At 47.3% G+C, this 23,887-nt stretch overlaps 1 protein-coding gene across 1 annotated transcript in view; it reads right to left on the bottom strand.

The window, feature by feature from the left end:
- Positions 1 to 123: 123 nt before the first annotated feature.
- The window catches only part of EHD1 (EH domain containing 1), a 34,747-nt gene continuing 10,983 nt past the window's right edge, over positions 124 to 23,887 (bottom strand). Inside the window, exons 3-5 of the mRNA XM_027832534.3 lie at positions 8,212 to 8,624; positions 2,604 to 2,768; positions 124 to 1,344 (exon numbers count right to left, since the gene is read on the bottom strand). Of these exons, the coding sequence (XP_027688335.1) occupies positions 820 to 1,344; positions 2,604 to 2,768; positions 8,212 to 8,624 (1,103 nt within the window). The 3' untranslated portion in view covers positions 124 to 819. The remainder of the gene's footprint in view (positions 1,345 to 2,603; positions 2,769 to 8,211; positions 8,625 to 23,887) is intronic.

Raw genomic sequence — 23,887 nt, 5'->3', positions numbered from 1 at the left:
TCCAGGAGTGAAAGGCACAACAAGCAGCACCAGGGATCCCCCACCAAAGAGGTCTGTCCACGTTCCTTTAAGGGCCCCTCTCCAATTTTAACTAGTCTCCATTTTTGGTAGCTAGAGCCAAGCGTAATTAACACTCATTTACTTGTGAACATTTCTATATGGGAAGATCAGAAAGCCCTGGAGAAATGACCCTCTATCTTAAAACCAACCACCTGGGTCATTAGCATAAAAACTGCTCTGTACATAGGGGGAAGTCAGCTTAGAACTGAACTGATGTGTTTGGACCATGTTCCAAAGAGAATTAGAACTGCTTCACCACCATGGGAAGTTACAGTGCCTGCTCCCCCAGAAAAATCAGACAGCTGGGGGGTGAGGGGAACCAGAGTTGTGCCATCCCAGCACAAGGGTGAAGCGGATTCCATTGTGAACAGTATTCCCAGGCAGGGGGATTGAACTGATGTCCGCAGCTCAGCCATGCTGCCCTGCCACAAGGAGCCATTCATTCAACACCTTAGGAAGACAAACCAGTTGTATTAGCAGCTCCTGGAGCAGCACCTCAAGAGATAAAGGGGAACAAAAATGCAGCCTTGAATATATTAAAAATATCATTCTTGTGCACAATGACATGTCTGAGGGTTTCATTCAGATCTTATCACTCCCATAGATGGGGGACTTTGGAAGGTGTAAGTTCGGTGCCTTTTGAAGCAAAATTCAAACTGTCCACCAGCTCTCAGGGGTTGTGGATCTTTAGCAGAGTTAGATGTTGAAATCCAGACATCTGGCTGCCCATCCCCCCTCCATTTAAAGGATGCTGGGGAGTCATTCGGGTCTGCGTTTGGAGGGGGGCACTAGATGGGGGGGTAGTTCTGCAGGCAGCTCATGCCCTTCTAGCTTCACCTTGATCAAGTGGTTGGCCAGTGCAAACTCCTCATCATCTAAGAGTCCATCTTTGTCCACATCAGCCAGTTTCCAGATCTTGCCCAGGACAGTGTTGGGCAACTTTGATTTCACCATCTCTTTCTTGGCACTGGCACCCGTGATCTTACCATTGACAGGCGAGAGGGTGTAGAAGATCTCATCATAGCTGGGCTTGTCCTTTCCCACCACCCACTCAATGTCATCAATGCCCTCGCCAGCCCCCTCCCCATAGCCATGGCCAAAAGGCCCATTCATAGTGCCCTCAAAGGCCCCGCCCTTCACCGCCTGGGTGGGCATCTGAGACTCTTCCTGCCGCACCATCACCATGAGCCGGGCAATGTCATTGGCCAGCATGTCGTCCACTGCATCCAACAGCTTCGGCTTCAGGGGCTGGAACTTGCTGAAGTCTTGGCTCAGCAGGAGCTCCTGGGAAAGATGGCAGAGATCAGCATTCAGTGTGTGCTTTGGCACTTGGAAGCAGGCTGCTCCCCTATCCTACCCAATACCCAGCAACTCCAACCCATCCCTCAATGCCCATATGTCCCTGCCCCCATCCAGCCATGCCGAGCTGTCCCCCAATCCCATCCATCCTTGAATCAGGCTGAAACACCCCCATCCAAAATCCCCATATGCTCCCAAACCAGGCCATCCCCAACCCATCCCCCGTGCCCACCTTGAGCTGCACCCACTCAATCCATCTGTCCCCTCCTGGACCACTTCTCCCCCTGCCCCCCCAACCCCTGGATACAACCCTCACCCCAGACACCAAGGCCTTTGGCTTTATAAGTTAGAAGCGGTGTGTGAAGCAGTCTGCAGCCACCTCTGGGATGGAGGACAGCTGCCAAGTGGCACACTGCACCATGGGGAATGGTAAGTTATTGTCAAGGGCATATGGGGAAGAAACTATTTCTAAGCAAGAAGTCAGGGACTCTCCACAACTACAGAATGCTGACAGCTTGTTTGGGTCTCCCCCAGAACAGCCCAAGGTGTGACGTGCATGGAGGCCTGTTCACCTTCCTTAGGAAGTGGGGTTTAAGTCATCCCAGACAGGGGATTAACCTATGGTTCTAAGAAGTATTTTAGGTGCTGGGATTTAGGACTCCCTGCATCTCTTGCTCTAACCCACTAGACTCCACTCTTCCCAGCACTGGGACAGAACACAGGAGTTTTGGCTACCAGCACCCCCTGCTCCTCCCATGAGAAGAGATTTCCTTTCAGATCAGCCCTGCTCCCAGGAACCCCAGTCCTGGAGGGCAAGAGCACAGAGCACTTCCCCTCCAGTTTACCACAGAAGCCCAGCCACTGACCTGGATCAGTGCCATGCTAGATTTAACAGTGGCATGGAGGGAATCGCTCATGCCCTGTCTCAAACATGAAGTCTTGGCCCTACTCTGAGCTGGAATTTCAGAAGATCACCTGTGCATCAGGAGGATGAGGTAAGACAGGGATAGTCCCAATCATCCATGGGGGGGGGGCACTAATGGGATTCACTTCCATGCCAGAGGCTAGCCAGATAAGGCCACAAGCAAGCAGGAGTCTCTGGGGCACATGAGAAGTTGACCTTAGCTAGTATCAGGTGCATCAGTGGCTGGGCCTAGATGTCTGACCAAAACTCCTATCATGACGGTTCAAGGCCCTGCACTTCAGACCCTGCCCCCCTTCACCCCCAAGGCATGGCTTTGCACCTGCATCTTGCGCAGATTGGGGAAGTCCCCAGGGGAGATCTGATGCTCCCGCTCAATCTTCAAGTAGATCTCGCCGAGGTTGTTCACCAGCTCCTTCTTTTTGCTCTCCTTCCCAAAGACATTGGGCATCTCCTTCTTCAGAGAGCTGATTATGTAGGCATGGACCTAGGGAAAGGAAGAGAGAGGAGCTGCCATTCCTGGTTGACAGCATATCACTTCCCCTGCCCTAATACAGACCCATTTCCTTCCCAGAGCAGGAAGTAGAACCCAGGCATCCTTGCTCCCAGCCTCACTGCTGCTCTAATCCACTTGACCACATTCCCCTCAGTGCCAGGAATAGAACTCATGGGCACTAACCCCAAGATACCCTATTCACTTCACAAAACCATGAGTCAATCTCACGAGTAGTTCCATATAGGGGGCAAGTAGCTTTATCCTCACTTTAGAAAGGGGAAACTGAGGTACAGGGGTGGGGAAGGGTCACCCATCAGGGCAGGAACAGAATCACTTAACGGAACCTCCATCAGATGCTGGGGAAGGAAACATGGTGGATCTAAAGGAAATCAGTTGGAAAGGGTGAGGAATTTTGGAGGAGACAGACATTTGTTTGAGTAAAGGCGGGGTGTATTTTACTTGGGGAATGTAACACCTCTTACTGGAGGAGGAAAATGTTTGGAAGGTTCTCTTGTTCAACTTTTGCCAGTATATCAGTATATACAATAAGAACCTTAGTCACTGCCATAAACTTTTACCTGTCACTTTTGCCTTCCTGCTTTCAGATGTCCCCTTCCTTTACTGTGTTAGAAAGCAAAGCTCCCATTGTTGGGCCAAGTCATGCAGGCCCTTGTGGTGTAGGGAACTTCCACTGACTTTAACAAAAGGAGGGTTTGTAGTGTCGGGCGTCATTAGTATTTATATGGTGGCCAAATCTAGAATTGTTTGTTACTTGCATATGCATCTTACGTTCACGGAGGATGGACCCATCCATGGCTATTAGCCAGGATGGGCAGGGATGGTGTTCCTAGCCTCTGTTTGCCAGAAGCCGGGAATGGGTGACAGTGAATTGATCACTTGATGATAACCTGTTGTGTTCATTTCCTCAGGGGCATGTGGCATCGGCCACTGCTGGAAGACAGGATACTGGGCTAGCTGGACCTTTGTTCTGACCAAATATAGTTGTTCTTATGTACCCACCAGGGACCATTGCCTCAGGTCCCAGCCTGTGGGGAAGCTTAGCCATGGTCTGCTGGTGCCCCTCACTCCTGACCTGCAGTGGCAGTGGCTTTGCTTCCCAGCCTCTTGTTCAACATTTCCCACGAAATCCTTTGTCTATATAGATATGGGCATTTGAGCATCACAGTGGCTTTTTTCCTCACTACTGAAGTTGTCATGGAGTGTGGGGGAGTCAGGGCCCTGCACCCCCACCTCCTGCAATTCACCCTGACTCAGCCAGCCAGTAAAACTGAAGGTTTATTGGATGAGAGGAACACAGTCCCAAGCAGAGCTTGTAGGTGCATCCAGGACCCCTCAGTCAAGTCCTTCTGGGTGGGGAACGGAGCTTAGACCTCAGTCCTGGGGCTCCCTGTTTCAGTTGGGAGCTGGCTGTGGAAACCCCCTCCAGCCATCTCAAACCCTACTCCCCCTGGTTCCTCCTCCAGCCTTTGGCCAGTTTCCTGGGCAGAAGGTGTCACCTGGCCCCAACCCCCCTCCTGGGCTCTCGTGTTACATGCTCAGGTATCTTCCCTCAAGGAAGGTCTCCCATCCCCAATGCAGACAGTCCCAGTAAAACTCCCCTGCAACATTCCCAGGTCAATACTCCCCACTCCCTGCTGCATCACAGAAGGATTCTCTCCATTTTACAGGTGGGAAACTGGAGAAGTCTCTTCCTTCTGGGCCTCAACATCAGAGCCAGACTTGAACCCAGGTCTCTTAAGTGCCAGGTTAGACCTAGTAATTCATTCCCCATGGAATGCCAGGTGGCCTTAACTGGCACTAGCCTAGGGATCAAGTTTTCAAGAGCATCTAAGTGACTTTAGTTTCTTAAACCCCATTGTCTTTCACTGAGACTTCAGTTCTTGAGGCACTCTTGATAGTTTTATCCTAAGACTGGAGTCTGAATGGGTAATAATGGCCTATGAAGCAGTCATCCAGCCCAAGCCATCAGAGATTAAGGCTAGAAGTCTCTTGATCTAGCCCAGCCTCTTGCATAAAAGGCCAGACAGAAAGGATGGTTTACTGGTTAGAGCACTAACCTAGGACTTGAGACCTGCAACTGACTCACTAGGTGACCTCAGACAAGTCACTATGGCTCTGATTCAGTTTTCCTATCTGTAAAATGGAGTTAAGTCACACTGGCTCCAGGATGCCATAGGTATATTTAGGATTGTAAGGCACTAAAGTACTTAAGAGTGAGAACTCCACCTAGCTATATGAAGCCTGTAATTTGTTTGAAGCTATAGCATCTCTTAGAGTGACATGCAGTCTATTAAGACCCCACTTAATGGAGAATCCACCACATTTCTTGGTCAGTTCTTGCAACAGTCACCCACCCTCACGGTGAAACATTTGCATCTTTCTGGTTTGAATGTCTTGCTTCATCTCATTCTGCTTTTTGCATGATTGAAGAGCCACCTACTATCAGAAAATTCTTCCTCATGTAGGGCCTTAAAGACAGTGACAAGTCACCTCTTAGCCCAGGTCTACTGACTTCTGCCACTGTAGCTATGCTGGAAATCACACCTGTTTTACACAGCTATGCTGATGTGCCACTTAATTGGCACTTGGCATAGGTGCAGCTTACACCAGCCTGCAAAACACTGTTACTAGCCTATTTTGCTCAGGAAGGCTGAAATGAGCTATACCAACAAGAGCACTTTTGCCAGTATAGCTGCATGCACACTAACCGTGCTTTGCCAGTGCAGTAGACTGGAATTCCTGTAGTGCTTTGCGTGTAGGACCTGCTTTAGTCTCTGAAGAGTCCTGCTAAGCCAGCAAGACTTGCTCAGGCACATTTCCTGGATTCGTTTTGAGATATATTCAAACTTCTACTTTTAGAGCAGCAGTGATTTCAAATCCTTCCATCTGCAAGGCATGTGGGGATCATGAAGACCTTGGAAAGGTTAAGATGCTTATCAGGTGAAACTGGATTCTTGCTCTTTGTAGGCACAGCTCATTTAATGGTAAGATATTCTACCCCTCCCCCACATGTTGCTGCACTGTGGTGGCTTTTATGCCTGAAGTGGTTGTGTGGCAGGACAAGGACGGAGTTTCTCCACTCCCAGGAGTGGGTTGTGGGAATGCTATCCTGCCTGGTGCAATCTTTACTGTCACACCAGTGCTATTTGGATCAGGATTAAGTCATTTTTATACTCAAAGAGTCAAGTCACAGATGAGGGATCAACTTACAAGTTAGTCACATGCCAGCCTGAGACATGCTCAAACTGCTTTCAAGCCAAGTGGACTAAGCTGGGCGGTCTTCCCCTCCCACAAGGTCAGTGGCACAGCCAGGCATTTAACCCAAGTTTTCCAACTCCCACTTGGTACCTTAGCTACTAGCCCATACTGCCTCCCAAAGCATCATTTCAGGTGGCTAGTGTACATAGACTTACTTTGAGAGATGCACCTGGGATGATGGATTAGACATTCAATGTAAAGCTTATTCCTGCAATTGGTTAGTGAGTCTACTGGCATTCTAAGTGAAATGCCTGAGTCAGTGTCAGAGAAAGTGTCTGTGCTGGGCATCTTGCCTGGCCACTCTAACAACTCTACAAGGAGTTATTACAAACTAGTATCCAAGAAAGATGAATCCAAACTGGACCAGATGCAGAGGAGGGCTCTTAGGCTGATCATGGGAATGAAGAGCAGATCTTACAAAAGGAGACCAAGAGCTGTGCTTGGTTAGCCTTTGAAAAAACAAAGGCTAAGAGGGGACCCAATTGCTCTCTAAATACATCTGGGGGTAAACCCCAGGGAGGGAAGAGCTATAGCAGCTCAAAGACAATATTGGCACAACAAAGAACAGAAACTGACCAGGAATCCACTGAGGCTGGAAATAAGGAAAGATTCTGGAACAGCCTCCCAGTAGGAACAGTGGGGATCAGACAACCTAACGTGTTTGGAACCAGGATGTGACTACAGCTGCCCACAATAGCAGGGACTAGATTCCATGACCCAGGTGGTCCCTTCCATGTATGTTTCTATATATCTCTGCTGACTTACATTGAATTACAGGATGTTTTAAATACCAGTCATGGACCAGACCACCATTGTGCTAGGTGCTGCATAGACACAGAACAAGAATTTGATCTGTTAGACTAATCAGTTAGGGTTTGAAATGGCACTGATTTTAGAAAGCCTGGTCAGCTAAACAGATTTGTTCCTTCTGAAGTAGATTGTGCTGAAATCAAGCAGCAGTTTGGATCTTTGAGAAGCTTAGTGCCAGTTCTGATTTCAGGAGCTACTTCTGACCCATGTCAATGCTGAGTCCTGTGATTTCTCTGAAGCAATCAAGGTTTTTACAGCTCCTTCTAGTCAGTGCAAAGAGAAACTGACAACAGAGCCATAAAAAAAACAGCTGTGTTCCCATGAAGAGCTGCACTTTTCCACCCAGGTTTTGTTTTACTAGCTAGGCTTATATGTTAGCAGATCTCTAAGGCATCACTCTTGCAGATAAGCTAATGCCCAGAACAGTGCAGAGTCCATTGCAAGGTAAAGAGTTTAAGGTGGAATTCCCACAGCATGGCTCAGAAATTTCCATAATTTCTTTCCCCGAACTGACCCAGTAACAAAGCCTCAACTCTCCAGCAAGGGAAATTATCTGAGGGATTTCCCCCTGCTGTAAAATGCAGCTGTCAGTAATAGTCTGGGTTCTATTCCTGGCTCTGTCACAAGATCCCTATTCTATTTTACCACAAAACCCATACTTCTGGGAGTAGTGTGCCATTAGTTGAATGGAGTGGTGAGAAACCACTGCAGGTTAGCAGGCAGTACAAGCTATACCTCCCCTACCCTTGGATTGGAGCCATGGCTGTTCTTGCACCGGCGACTTGCACTAAATGCCAGATGCTACACAGGCTTCACTGGTGCAGATAGTATCTACATTAGGGGCTTGTATTGACACAGCTAAAGCAGTGGGAACATGGATTGGGAGTCAGGACTCTAGGTTTTCTTCCAGTGCTATGGGAACATGGGGTCTAGTGGGATAGAGCAGGGAGCTGGAGATAGTACTGGTGGTTGCTATTCCCAGGTCTGCTGTTAAACTGCTGTGCAACCTGAGGGAGCCCCTACCCCTTGGTGTCTCTTCCCACCATGTGGATATTCAAACAGCTCTCTGGGGCAGGTATTATCTCATTAGGGGCTCTCTGCAGTGAGCAGGGCAATGTCTCTCCCTCCCCCATCTTTGCTAGAGACTCTGATCTCAATCTGGGGGAGAGGTGCCTGCAGACACCTGGCACAATAGGCACACCCCTGCACTTGGTCAGCGGAACTCTGAAATGCTACATTAACACTAGTCAAGTATCATCCTAGTTCAGAGAAGGCTTCCTCTAGACCGAATGCCAGCCATATAGCAGTGTGTGGCTCACTAGAGGGAATGCTTGGGACACCGTACCTTGGCTAGCCTGGCTCTCTTGATGAGGTCATTGAGCTTGCGGAGTGCAGCATTCCTGGGCAGGGACTGGATATCTTTGAAGAGATCCTGCTCTTCCGCTTCAAAGAGCTTCCTGTTCTCAGGGATGAGGAGTGGCTGGGACCAGAAGGAGCCAATGTAGACCCGCACCACCTCTGGGGTGTTTATGATCTTCCCCAGCGACCACATGAGGGCACCATAGACCCGCATCAGCTGTTGAGTCTCAATCTGGTCAGCTTTGTTCAGCACCACCCGGATCTTGTCCTCGTGGTTCTTCAGGGCCTTGATCACCTCTGAAAACTCATCTGAGATGTCAAGCTTGTGAGCATCGAAGAGGAGAATAATACGGTCCACACGCTCTGCGAACCACTCCAGTACTGCTGCGAAGTCGTAGCCTGCGAGAGAGGGATGTTTATACACAAGGACTGCAGCTAAGAAGGCTGCTAGAGAGAAGAGCATCAACTTGGGACTCTGGAGACCCTGGTCTACTCCCAGCCCCATCACTGACCCTGACAAATGGTTGCCCCCATGCCTCAGTTTCCTCTCCCATCTTGTCTTACTCATTTGTGTTGGGGGTAGCACCTAGGAGCCCCAACACCAGCCATGGAACAGAAGTTGTGCTGTGTACTATGCAAACTGACTGCCCCCGAGAACTTACAAAGTCATCTATTAGATTGCACACTTTGGACACAATTCAGTCCCAATCCACCACCTAGGGTTAATGCTGAGCTCTCCACACTATTTTTCCAAGCTTAGATCTCAGAGATCTTCAGAAAGATCTCATTATTCCTGGTTTAAAGATAAGGGAATCTTTAAGGCCAGAAGGGACCATCAGATCTAGTCTGGCCTCCTATCAGGCCATTCAGTTTCACCAGATACCCCTATACCAAACCCAACAATTGAGTTAAACCAAAGCATTTCAGCCCTCAGGAGACTAACCTGTTGTGAGCCCCAGTCAGAGAACAAGAGAAACCAAAGGGCTATCAATGCCAGAGGCCCCTGTGATGGCAGAAAATTGCTGCAGTGAGACACCTAGTGATACCAGCAGATTACCCATGCTACAGAAGAAGGCAGCATCTGCTTGTGCAAGGCCCACCCCTCCCCGTTTCTGCAAATCTGACCTGCAAGGGAGGAAAGTGTCTTGTCCCAGGACCAACCAGCAGGCCAATGGCCAACCTAGGAATAAAGCTCTTTGGAACAGGAATTGTGTTGACAGGGTCTGGTCCATGATTGGAGCTCCTACACATTACAGGTCTCCCAAGTCCCAGTCCTGTGCTCTGGCCACTAGTTTGTTAGTGTCAGCAGAAATACTGGTTACCATAGGAATGACTGAGCATTCTCCACATTCCTGAGAGAGACTGAAAAACCCTCCTTGAACTGCAAACCCCATGTGAGCGAATCTGCAATCAGACTTGCTGTAGCAGGAGCTTGGCCGGCTACTTTAACTTCTAGTAAGGCTGGAGGTGTAGCAGCTATACAGCACACTGAAGTAGCAGATGCACTCCAGTCTGAGAAAGCTTGCTTCCAGCAGTGCAGTGCCATGTGAACACAGAGGATGCCCCAAGCAGATATGCAAGTTACACAAGAACTGCTTAGCTCAAAGTGCTGCCACCTCTGGTGTGAAGCCAACTGAACAGCACCCAGCAACACTATGCAGACATAGTCCACACACTGAAAGGAAGGGATTTTTGGTAAAGGCTGATGTAGTTACTGAAGTTAGGCTCTTGCTAGGACAACACCCTGCAACTGTCTTCACAAGAGGATTGTCTCCCATTTGTGAGCAAGCTAAGCTTTGCTCCCCATATCATCTGGGAAACTGCACCTGCTGCCACAGAGCTCACTAACTGCACCTCAGGGTGGTAACTAGAGCCGGACAAGGACTTTTTGGTCCATTGGCAATTTAAGAGAAACTTGTTTTGGGTTGAACTAAATGTTTTGAATCTGACCATTTAAGTTTTGAATTTTAATATGCTTCAAGGAAATCGAGAAAGTCAGTTCAAACCAAAGGACATTGAAGTGTTTTGTTCTAACATCAGTGTTTGAGTCAGATTTTTTCTTCAACAATGCAGCAAAACTACTATGAAAGCTTCTCTCTACAGAAGATATTACCTCACCTGCCCAGTCTCATGAATTTGTGAAGCGTGTTATTGAATTTGCATTGTCACTGAAGAGTGACTTAAAAATTCACCCACATCTACTTATAACTCAGGGAAAGTGCCACCTACTTAAGGCCCCTAGGCCCTAACTAAGAGCACAGCACCTCTGTGCTAGGTGCAGTACAGTGAGAGCTTACTATCTAGCTAGGCCCAAGTCACAGCTTGAGCCTGGCTGCATGGCAGCTATGTTGTTACCATACTGGATTGCAAAACAATCAGTGTCACTGTCAGCACTGCAGGAAGGACTATTCATTATGACTTTCAACATCTCAGCTCTTCCAGACATGCCAAACCCATCAAAAAAAAAAAGGCAGAAATTGGGTTTGGTTTTGGCTTAAATGGCTTGAGTTGCTTGTTGGCTAGTAGCTTGCTGCTTTTTTTATTGCTCTGGGCAAGGGGGAACAAGGAGGGGAGAGAGTCAGGATGCATAGCAGTCCCACCACAGTTCCAGACTGCATGCTGGGGGTTCTTTGAGATTAGCTTGATTTTTGGCTTATTGTGAAAGTCAGGGTGCTTATTTACCACATGAAAGTTGGCAACTGTACTCTTCTCCTGCAATGTCCTTTATTTGTGCATTTGGAGAGACTTCAGGATGCCTGCATCCAAAACCTTTCACTAAAAAGGTGTAATTGCATACTGTTACGAATTACACCTGGTAGGACACGCACAGTTCGAATCTAGGCTGAGGCACAGAAATAAAGTCCACAACTGCAGAGTTCCCAAAAGACACTAAGTTTATTACGCTCGAGCGTGGTGCCCCCCTGCTAGCCAGGAGGGGACCCTGAATGCAAATTATACAAAGGTTATATGCCTTTTAGCAAAGCATGTTGCCCTCGTGCATCGGAAACCTTAGCCAATAAACAAACCCTTGTCTTATCTACCACCTATCCCTGCTTGGTGCATTCCTCATGCTATACCAGTATGTTAATTACACAGCACGGTCCTAAAGCCATGCATCAGTAACTTTTATTATCAGGATGGGAGGCCTCACATCAAGGCCAAGAGACAGGGAGTTAGAGACTGACAAAAACCAGATACTGCAAATCAAGGCAGGCTGGAGACAAGGAGGAGGATTTTCACAGGTATTCAGTATCTAAGGATTACTCCTCCTGGTGTATGATGTGCTGGCATTTAAACAATGGTGGGTCCCAAACCAAAATGGAGTCACATGTGCTAACTTTTCCTTAACAATACCAGACAGACTCCATGATCAGCCAGCAGAATCCCTCTACATGAGGGAATTGTTGGTTTGGGGTTAAGGCATTGGACTGGGACCCTCAGGTTTGATTCCCAAACTCTTCTACAGACTCCATGTTACTTTGGCCAAGTCCTCTCCTGTGCCTCAGCTCCCTCCCTCAGGGTGAATAATCCCTTGTCTATTTACACTGGGTTAAGGACTCTGCACACTAGGTGCTGTGCCAGTGGTTTAGTCTTTAGATTGTGGACCCCTACAAAATTTTAAATGGAGGCAGACCCCTTTGGAAATCTATTGTGTATATGTTGCTGAATTCTATTCAGTCAGTCTTCAGTCTTTCATGGACCCCTCAGTCTCACATATATAGCCGTGGCTTTCAATATAATATAGTATCTAAGGGTTACTTGTAATGCAAGTGTAAAATGGAAGTTAGATCCTCTACACAGAGAGCTAACCTTTAGCCACTCATTCAATAAAGAGTCACTTCAGCAGTCACTCCCCTTCCCATATTTAAAGGCCTTAATCTCTAATGCCTTTAGCCTTTCACCTCGAGGCAGGGCAGTACTATTATCCCTATTGTACAGATGGTGGCAGAGACTGAAGGACTTGCCCAAGGTCACATGGGAAGTTTGTCTGAGCTGGGAGACCTCAGTTCAACTCTCAAGTCCTAAGATAGCTCCCTAAGCACTACACCATCCATCCTTCCTCTCCAGGACAGTAGAGAGAAGTGATACTTAGTGTCTTGACTTCAAGAGTGAAGTCAAGACACTAACAATCCATCCTGAGAATTCTCAGCATTCAGCTGTGTAAGTGTTTTGCTAAATGCTAGCTTATTTTTTATAAAGTGTCTCAAATCTCAGTCTGAGAATAAAGTCCTTTAGCTAGTGTGATTGTGGCAAAGACAGAGGGGTAGTTTCTGGGGCTTTCAGAGGGACTCAACAGTATTCATGATTAAGAAGAGTCCCTCAATCATATTCTAAGCAGCAGCCCTACTGCTATGTAAACTATGTTTGACACTATGTAGAATCAAATGAAATAAAAATCTTAAATGAATTCACATGTTTCATAGAATCTCTATGGATAGTAATTCCATGCTCTATTAAGAATATAACAGTAGGGATCCATTATCAACCACGTGACGAGGACAGGGATAGTGATGATGAAATGGGAGATGAGAGGCTATCGAAATAAAAAACTCAATAGTGGGGGATTTCAATTATCCCGATATTGACTGGGTACACGTCACTTCAGGATGAAATGCAGACAATTTCTCGATACTTTAATGACTGCTTCTTGGAGCAGCTGGTACAGGAACCCATAAGGGGAGAGGCAACTCTCCATCTAGTCCTGAGTGGAGCGCAGGTTCTGGTCCAAGAGTTAACTGTAACAGGACCGCTTGGAAATAGTGATAACATTTAACATTCCTGTGGTGGGAAGAACACCTCAACAGCCCAACACTGTGGCATTTAATTTCAGAAAAAGGAACTATGCAAAAATGAGGTGGTTAGTTAAACAAATTAAAAAGGTAGTGACTAGAATGAAAAGGCTGCAAGCTGCATGGACACTTTGCAAAGACACCATAATAGAGGCTCAACTTAAATGTATACCCCAAATTAAAAACAAAAAAACAGTAAAAGAACTAAAAAAGAGCCACTGTGGTTTAACAGCCATGTAAAAGAAGGAGATAAAAAGGCATCTTTTAAAAAAGTGGAAGTCAAATCCTAGTGAGGTAATTAGAAAGGAGCATAAACACTGCCAAATTAAGGGTAAAAAAAGTAATCAGAAAAGCCAAAAAGGAGTCTGAGGAACAGCTAGCCAAAAAACTCAGAAGGTAACAAGATGTTTAAGTACATCAGAAGCATGAAGCCTGCTAAACAACCAGTGGGGCCCCTGGACAATCGATAGACAAAAGGAGCACTTAAAAACGATAAAGTCATCGCAGAGAAACTAAATGAATTCTTTGCTTCAGTCTTCACGGCTGAGGATGTTAAGGAGATTCCCAAACTGGAGCAGTCTTTTGTAGGTGACAAATCTGAGGAACTGAAGTGTCATGAGGTGGTTTTGGAATTAATTGAGAAACTTAACAGTAACAAGTCACTGGGACCAGATGGCACTCACTCAAGAGTTCTGAAAACTCAAACAGAAACCATGTTGACTTTTGCGCAACAATTTATGGTCTGTCTGACAATTTTATGGAAGTGGAATGTTATGTTAGTACTTAGTGAGGCAATTAGAAAGGAGCATAAACACTGCCAAATTAAGACTCTTATTGCCCTTATATAAAACCATGGTATGCCCACATCTTGAATACTGCATACAGATGTGGTCCCCTCATCTCCAAAAAGATATACTGGCATAAGAAAAGGTTCAGAAAAGGACAACTAAAATGATTAGGGTTGGAACGGGTCCCATATGAGGAGAGATTAAAGAGGCTAGAACTTTTTATCTTGGAAAAGAGAAGATATATAAAATGATGAGGGGTGTGGAGAAAGTGGATAAGGAAAAGTTATTTACTTGTTCCCATAATATAAGAACTAGGGGCCAAATTAAATTAACGGGTAGCAGGTTTAAAACAAATAAAAGGAAGTTCCTTCATTCAGTGTACACAGTCAACCTGTGGAACTCCTTGCCTGAGGAGGTTGTAAAGGCTAGAACTATAACACGGTTTGAAAGAACTGGATAAATTCATGGAGATTAAGTCCATTAATGGCTATTAGCCAGGATGGGCAAGGAATGGTGTCCCTAGCCTTTGTTTGTCAAAGAGTGGAGATGGATGGCAGGAGAGAGATCACTGGATCATTAACTGTTAGGTTCACTCCCTCTGTGGCACATGGCATTGGCCACTGTCGGTAGACAGGATACTGGGATGTATGGACCTTTGGTCTGACCCTGTATGGCCGTTCTTATGTTCCGATTTCCCCCCGCCATCTTCATCCACAGGCTTCAGAGCACTTTACAAAGGAGCATTATTCTCATTTTACAAATGGGGGGGAGGACGACAACTTCTTCAGGTCTCACAGTAGGCCAGGGGCAGAGCTAGGAACAGAACCCAAGTTGGAGTCCTAATCCAGTGTGCCTGCCCACTAGGTTATATTGCCCGCCCTAAGCTCAAGAACCCAGACTAAGCTTCAGAAGAGGTGGCATTGGTAAGCATCCTACAGTATTTACACTTTATGCTTCTTGCCCTTCTAGAGCACTTCAAATACAAAGTCTCCATATACCTGGTATCAAGAAGGGAGTGATGTACTTCAGAGTTAATTTGTACTCCAATAGTGCCTAAAGGGCTGCACCAGTGGAGATCAAGACCTCATTGTGCCTCGACACCCCCTGACTTAGAGCTTGCAGTGTAAAGAGGGTAGAGGGGAAACAGGCACAGGGGGAAGGCACTTGTCACAGATCACAGCAAAGATCGCTGGCAGAGCTAGGAATAGGACCCAGGAGTCAACTCCAGTGACTAAAGCAAGGCAATTGGGACTGTGCTACCTCACCCAGATCCAAAGACAGAGCTTCTCAAGTTTAGTTGCACAGTGGAATGGAATCCCTTATACGTCATGGGAGAATCACAGCTGCCTCCCCCTCCTACACTCCAATCCTGTTTCTACAGCCAGATGTAAGTCCATTGCTCTGCTGAGGAACTCACTCAGACTGGCCACATGAGTTCATCAATTTACTGACAATGAAAAGAAAAAATGGGAAGTAACCAGCTGTGTAGTTCTGCAGAAGCCAAAGGGGAATTCTGTAGTATTTGCTCTTAAAGGACAAACAAGCCAATATACCAACAGTTGCCACTTCCTCTGGAGGAACCTCAAAAGGCAGAGATATGCATTATAATCAGCACTGTCAACTCACAAGATGTCATTTCTTAAAGGCTTGGCTCCCAGAACCATATTATACAACAGTCCTTAAAAATAGTCTTCGTCTTCATAGTTAGAGGGGAGAGTTTGAAAGTAGGACTACTAAAGCCTCAAGGCAGATGACAAACAGATCTGTCTTAAAAATCTCACGATTTCTTGAAGCCCCAGCCTACTTTCCCAGTGCTTGGACCAGTCACTTATGTACTGGAAGTTATATTGTGAATAATCTGGATTTCTTGACAGCTACAAGCCATTCTGTTTTGTATGACCAATTGGTTTTAGAAGTTTGGGGTAATCTTTACCACAAAATACAATATACATTCAGGTCAATGTAAAAAAACCAAGGGTTGCTGAAGTTATGGCAGCATGGCTAGTGGTAAGGACTGGGGATATCAAGTCAGGACACTTGGGTTTTTATCACCAGCTCAGACACAAATTCACTACACTGTGACCTTTGGCAACATAAGCCTGACAGTACACCTCCCCTGCTTATGGGACATCTGGAGGTTTAACCTGCACAGGACCTGGGTAAGGCCTTTAAAGCAAGGCAGAGAGAATGCTGCCCTTTAGAGGCCAGTCTTTGAATTTGAGACAGTTGTGTGCTCTCTTGCTATCCCTGGCTGCTGAACCACAACTGACAGGTATAATACACAGTGTTGTCACAATCTTGACCTGACATATTTCCCCACAGAGGAAAGCACTCAGTATAACCATATTCTGGTGAGTATAGGTGCATTGTTCAGGTGGGGAGAGAGCCAACCCATCTGCCTAGACTGAAGGTGGGCCAATTACAGCCTGTGGGCCACATCTGGTCTGTGGGACTGTCCTGCCCAGCCCCTGAGCTCCTGGCCTGGGAGGCTAGCCCCTGCCCCTCCCCCCCATGCTACCCCCCTCCCCCGCAGCCATGCCACTGCACAGGCAGTGCTCTGGGCTGCCTGCTCATGCAGGGCAGGGCAGCAGCCAGACATGCTGCTCTGAGTGGCATGGTAAGGGGCTGGGGCATTGGATAAGGGGCAAGGGGGTCCCAGGGGTTTTTAAGGGGGGCAGGCAGGGGCCAGGCTGTTTGGGGAGGCACAGTCTTCCCTACCCAGCCCTCCATACAGTTTTGCACCCCGTTGTGGCCCTCAGGCCAAAAAGTTTGCCCACCCCGGCCTAGACCCACATTAGTCAACTGCAGAGTAAGGAATGAAGAGAATTGGAGATCAGCACTCCTACAATACATGAGGAAGGTTAGACATTCCAATCCCATAGCTGCTTGTGAATCAGCAAGTCTGACCACTGTTATGGGTCTGCTCTTTTTTAAGCAGCAATGTTTTAAGAAAGTTCTCCTTTAACAACCCCAGGAGGAAGTTGTGGCCTGTTTGGTCAAACTGGGAACTTTCCCATGGCCTCTCAGTTGCCCCTGGGTAGAGCACAATTAGAGGTTAAGAAAAGTCATGGCCACTGCATGGGACTGTTCAAGGGGAGCAGATTGGTCTTTGCATTGCTTCACCTGTGAGTGGAGCAACCTATAGGTAAGGCTGGGTTCGATCATGGTGACAAGGAACACAAGTAAATTCTGTGCCTTGGCTGGCAAGTTTTGCCAAGTAGGGCTTATAGAAAGTCCTTGTCCTCCCCTGGACAGAAATTCAAGCAGAATCAGTATCCCACAAACTTCCCATGTTTCTGCAGAACTGCTTCAACTGTAAGTTTGCAGTGTTGTAGCCATGTTGGTCCCACAATATTAGAGCTCTGTAAGTTTGAAAGGATGCCTTTAAGCAATAGAAGTTGGTCCAATAAAAGTTACCTCACCAACCTTCTCTCAAGTTAAGAGACTGGATCAGACCTATGGACCCATCAAGTCCATTATCCTATTCCCCACTTTCCACCCCCAATAGCCTGCAAGCTCTTTTGAATTGGGTGCTATAGACAGGACAGTCCTTGATCCACTGAGACCTGGTCTAGTTGAGCATCCACCTATTGTCTCTTGTCCTTTGCTTGTATTTTTGGGGGAAGGGATCTTTTTGAGCTGTTTGTGTACAGTACCTGGCACAATGGGGTCCTGTCCATGTCTGGGGCTTCTGGGTACTACCACAAGACAAGCTGATAATGTAACAACTGAATGCTCTCCCTGGGCACATAAGTGACCCTTGGAACTCTGCTAGGCTCCTTAAGTGACAGCAAGTTCCACAGGAAACTACATTTGTAGAAGAGTTTATCACCTTTCATTTTCAAATTTGCTGCTCCTCAGTGTCCCCATTTCTGGCTAGCCAGAGTGGTTCTCTTCTCTACTGTTATACAGGACAAGACGACTACATCATGCTAATAAACAAGCTGCAGTGCACTATGCATTGTAATAAGTTACTGTTGCCACTTTGCAATGTAGTTTAAAGTGTTACAATTTAGGTTTTTGGGGGTTTTTTGCATCCAGCAGTTAGTCACTTGGGAGGCTCATCTCAAGTCACTGGGTGATTCTGCTTGATACCTCACTTCCAGTGCTCCCCAAAAATGTGCTGCATTTCATAACATTTGCATCAGAGGCTGAAGTAACTGCCTTATCTGTGGGCAGGACCTTGAAGATCACCACTGAAACTAGCTTTGCCAATGTTAATGGTGGAATGTTACAAGGGGGAAGATATTCGAGGTATGTAGTTATGTTTGTGCAACAGATCCTAGAGGTGCTGGACTCAAGAGCTTGTCAGCAAGTGAGTCAGTCATTTAGATGCTACAGCAGTGGTGTCCAACCTTTTTATGCTCAAGATCACTTTTTGAATTTAAGGGCAACCCAGGATCTATCCCACCCCTTCCCTGAGGCCCTGCCCCCCTCACTCCATTCCCCCCACCCACCCCTGTTGCTTGCTCTCCCCTACCCTCACTCACTTGCACTAAGCTGGGTAGGGGATTTGGGTTGGGAGGGGGTGTGGGCTCTGAGCTGGGGCTGAAGGGTTCAGAGTGTGGGAGGGGGCTCTGGGCTGAGCCTGGGGCAGGGGTTGGGGTGTTAGAGGGGGTAAGGTGTGCAAGCTCTAGGAGGGTGTTTTGGTGCAGGAGGGAGTTCTGGACTGGGACAGAGTGTTGGGATGCAGGGGGTCAGGGCTGGGGTGCAGCCTCCCACCAGGGAGCCCTGACCTCTGGTGGCTCCCATAGCCATTGCAGTGCAGCTGCTGTAAGGCAGGCTCCCTGCCTACTCTGGCCCCATGCTGCTCCCGGAAGGGGCCACACACCCCTACGAGGGCGGGGGGGCTCTGCAACCATGTGACTCTGCATACTACCCCTCTGCAAGGACCACCCCTGCAGTTCTCCTGGCCAATGGGAGGTGTGGGGGTGGTGCTTTCAGGCAGGAACAGAGGGAGACCCCTGCCCCCCCTCCACCCCAAGGGCTGCACTGGATGCTTCCAGGAGCAGTGTGGGGCTGGGGTAGGGGTAGGGAGGGAGCCTGCCTTAGTGGCAGCCATGCTGCACTGCTGGGGATTGCAATTGACTGGGAGATCCCCTCAGATTGACCAGTTGGTGACCACTGGGCTAGAGACCCCTTTGATTTGCTCCCAAAGGCAAAACCAAGCAGAGTGTAACTGGCTGTAGCATCTTGAACTGACAGCTGTACAGCACCACCCCCACACCCCTTCCAAAGCTATTCAAAAATCACTGATGGGATCTTTACTTCAGGGCCAGCCTACACAAAGGCTCTCCCTTGGTGTTGTTGGGAAGCCCCTGTTCAACTGGCTTTTCCCCTTACAAAGCAGTGCATATTTGTTTATGCAGCATTCCCTACTCTATTAATGGTGCTGCCAAGTACTGTACTGGTGCGTTAGAGGCCCCAGCATTCACTGGTACAAGAATACAGTTTATGCAGCAAGCCATGAGTTGCAGAGGGCAGCCAAATCCAGCTAATTAAAAATCTAATTTTAGGCATTGTCTAAAATCCTAGTACAGCCACAAAATGCTAACTTCCAAGGTAAGCCATGCAGACCAAGGCAATAGGATCTGCACTGAGGCAGCTGCACCAGCTGCTAAGCTGCCCCCCCGAAGTGAATGACTCTCTACAAGGAATCCTACAGTTTATTCCTGTAAGGTCTTGAGGCCCCAATTCAGATCAGGGCCCATTTGTGGAGGATTTCACAGAGGCTAAACCCATGTAGTAGCATACTTTCTACCATTTCTGGTTGGCTCAGACTCCACCCCCTCCTGGTGGATGAGCTGCCCTCACTTATTCACATCTTTTCTGGACAGACTACAACACAAGGGCATGAAGTCTTTGACACTTAAGTAACTTCAACTGGTACAGAACATTACAGTACCTCTCTTCAGCAACGTGGGTTACCATGAGTGCATCAAAAACCCCTTCTACATTGACATCCCATAGAACAGGGGTGTTCAACCTTTTTCTTGGAGGCCCTTCCAACATGCTATAAAAATTCCATGGCTCACCTTCACCACAACTGTTTCAGTAGATTAAAAACCAGGGCCAGCATTATGGAGTAGCAAGCAGAGCAACTGCCCAGTACCCCATGTGACCTCGCAAAGCTAAATTGCTTGGACTATAGCTGCAGTCCTGGGCAGTGGGGCTCAGGATTCAGCTTTCTGCCCTGGATTCCAGTGAGTCTAATGCTGGCCCTGCTCTCTGGTTTATTTTGGTGGACTCCCTGAAACCAGCTTATGCCCCTCCCTGGGTCCCCAGACCTGTGGTTGAGAACTGTTGCCACAGAATATGAAATCAAGGTCAAGATCTCAGTACTTATCTTAAGGTGCACCATGGCCTGGATCCAGGGTATGACAAGGCTGTCTAAAATTCCTGGATGGAGACCCACTTCTGTTCCTCTGGCTCAGTGGAATTCTCACAATAAAGTGAGCAGCTCACTTGCTCAGGAGACAGCTTTTTGGAGGTTGGTCTGAGATGGCAGAATGAACTCTCCCAAGAACAAAAGCCCATCCCAAATCTCACCACTTTCTACTCCAAGTGCAAGGTGCATCTCTTTGCCTTGCCTTCTTTAATGAAGATTATCCTTCAAAACCCTTCACTGTGATGCCTACAATAAACTTGCCAATGGTTAGGCCACTGCCATGCTGAGTCCACTGCCTATCATGCTGACCAATACCAACTCAATGTTTCCTTGAACTCCCGTGCTAATCTCCATCTGTTCATCTTGTCAGCTCTTTGGGGCTAGGACCGGAAAGGCTGAAAGAACATGTGACAGATGTTAGTGTTATTGCCTAAGATCAGATAGCATAGCGATGAGCTTGGGGCAAGAACCTATACAGAAGCTTATAGTCTAAACAGTCAAGACAGTAAGGAGGGGTGGGGGGAGGGAGGGAGGGAGAGAAGGGACTTGCTCCAGATCACAGCAGGTCAGCAGCAGAGATGGGAACTGAACTCACACCTGACTCCCAGTCCAATGCTTAATCACACCAACTCAACCATTTGAAGTTGGATCATGCTGGAACATTAAGCCATGCACAGGACTTGGATCCCCCACAGCACCTCTTTGTAGCCGCAGAAGACAGCCTTCCCACCCCATAGTTATGTGGACTGGATTTGTTTTTGGTTTGAGCAATGCTCTTACACCACAGAATAGGAGTTTGCATGTAGCAGACTCCAGATTTCCTGTGACTCAGCAAGGCCCACAATGGAAGGCAATACTGTGCAGAACAGTAATGTAGATCACAAACAGAGTTAAGCAAGCTGTGTTAAAAGCTGTTCTAAACACCAGGTACCCACCTTACCCGTGCATTCTTTAGAGATGCTCTGATATGCACTTCTATGCCTTAGCAGTATGGTCAGAGACTGGGAGAATCAGGAGTCCTGATTCTAAATTCCCCTGCTGAGTTGAGTAAATTACAGCTCTCTACAACTTCCAGTCTCTGTTCTGCCACTGAAAACTTGGCATATCTTCACAAGAAAATGTTAACCAGCATCAGGTAGAATTAGATCAAGCTGGCCCTGCTGTGTAGCAGTCCAGCACTACCCAAAGCTCTTTACAGGCAGACTATCCAAGGACATTCATTTGCTTCAGACTGCATGGGGTGGAAGGGATGCAGGGTCACTCTAGAATGTGGGTTTAATTCCTAGCCAAGATTATGGGAAGTCACTAGCATCTGAGGTGAAATGAGTTGGTGGGTCTGAGCCCATGAACAAGGTGTGTCCAAGTCACCAACAGAATTACTGGTTATGACAGCAAATCCACAAGTCTGCCCCTTCACACATTGAAACCTGATCCCTTCCTAGTCCACCTTCCCATGAAAGTAAAGATTGTTCTCTCTGGCTTTATAAGTGGGAAAACTGAGGCAGAGATAAAGCAGCTTGCCCCAAGGTCACAGGGAGTCTGGAAATTGAAGCCAAATCTTTGCTCCTGTCCAGCACTTTAACCACAAGGATAGCAAAGGGCACAGATGAAGTTACCACTCCTGCCTATGAAGAAAGGTCCTTAAACCTTTGTACCAGGCATTTCAGAAATACCTGAGAACAGGACTGAAATCTCAAGAGTACCTAATCTGGCACCTTTCATGCAGCTAAGATTCAAGACTCCTCCTGCAGAAGGAATGCTAATTGGCTAAGATCTGAACACTGGAGAGTATTTAGGCTGGATAAAGGCTATTTGCTATATAGCAGATGGCTCCTCCAATGAATATTCCTCCAGGGCAACACACCCTGAACAGTTCTAATCAGTGAGAAAGTTACATTAATAGTGTTTCTGGGGCCATCCTTGGTCAGATCACCTTGTTTTAAGACAAGGAACCATTAGAATAGCTCATATGGTGTGACCGCTTGTGTACCACAGGCCATTAAATTTCACCCAAATACCCTTATGTTGAGTCCAATGACTTCAGTTAAACTAAAACATTTCAGTCCTCATGTGTGTCTGGGACACAAGCCTCCTGAGACCAAGACTATGGCCACACTACAGAGCTTCCAGCTAACCCACTACAGCATTGCTAGTGCAGATGCTCTAAGCGGATAGGAGAGAGCTCTCTCCTCAACTTAATTACTCCAGCATGTGCTGCCCCCCCACCCTGCAGCAGTGATAGCTATGTTGTAACACCACCCACACCAGTGCTTAGGTCTGTATAACTTTAGTTCAGGGAGGTGGCTTTTCACATTCCCAAGTGACATACCCACAAGCTGTAGCGTGTATATAGCCCAAGGGCCCACCAATTCCTGAGGCCGCTGTGACAGCAGGGTATTAGGTGATCTCAGCAGGTGACCCAGACCCCTTGCTGCAGAAGGCTAAAACACCCCAAGATCCCGGATAATCAAATCTGGTGATCAGACAGACCCTGGTGCATGTGAGCACACACAAACCAGGCAGCTAAGTCAGGATTCTTTGCACCACCTGAGCGCACTGGTCCAGCTGATCAGACATGAGATCAAGAAGCCCTTGATGGGGTTACTGAAGTCCTCATACTCTCAATCATTGGTTTGACTGCACACACCCTCCTTACATATAGGAATTTATACCAAGTGCAACTGTCTCTATGAAGGGAACAGGTGACAATAGGCCACCTTGCAGCATGAGACTAGAAGCCAGGCTTAGAGGCATGAAATGTCAGCCATCAGCTATGGGGCTCAAGGGTAAGTATCTATGGCTTGCTTTATGCAGCTCAGATCAGATATGGTCTTCTTAGAGTCTATACAAATTTACTTAATACCCTCCCTGCACATAAACATCCTGGTTTGAGTCGTTGTTAAAGTACCAAAGTATCTGTACACCCGATGAAATCAATGAAAACTGCACCCTGCCTCTCACCTTGCAGTCAAGCCAGTCACAGCCTCTGTTACCAGCAATCATTCCAAGATCTTACTCTGCAAGAGCCCTCCACTGGGTCTGCTCAGCCTACATCCCACAGTGAACTGCAGGGGTGTGCATGTGAAAGCACAGTTTGTTTACAGCTACAGGACTTTATAGCACAACACTGACATGCCTATTTTAGGGTGACTGTCTCATTTAAGAACCAAACTGTCCTTTGACAAGTTGATTTAGCCATTGCTGCTTGTTATGTAGCTTAACAGCAGGAGAACATGGAGGCTGGCAGATTTAAGGACAACATATTCTGCAATAATCAAGTAGTGAACTTAGCAGTAGTTTGAGGGAGGAGCCTCATTTGCTCTGCAGTGGCTGAGTCTTCACACTTTTCCCCCAGGCAGATAGTCTTGGAGCTGGTTATGATGTTATCCAAGACCCAGAAGAACTCCCCATTGAAGGAGATCAGCAATACTGTACCAATGGGAGTTTTACTGAGCTGAATACAGCAGAGTTCTAGCATCCAGAAGAAGCTCTGAAAAGAGGACACTGGATAGGGGTGATTAAGCTACAAACCTCCTTCCTTCATTGTTATAATTAAACCCAAACATTAAGATTACAGTAGTATCTAGGGCCTGCAACCCCCAGATCAAGGGCTCTGGGCCAGGCACTAGCCAAAAAAGCAAGACAACACTTGCAAGCTCCCTGTGCAGGAAGTATACCCATTTTACACAGGGAAAT

Source organism: Chelonia mydas, chromosome 7, assembly GCF_015237465.2.
Source record: "Chelonia mydas isolate rCheMyd1 chromosome 7, rCheMyd1.pri.v2, whole genome shotgun sequence".
Taxonomy (NCBI): Eukaryota; Metazoa; Chordata; order Testudines; family Cheloniidae; genus Chelonia; species Chelonia mydas.
Note: the sequence above shows the minus strand (reverse complement) of the source record. Positions and strands in the feature narration are given on the sequence as shown.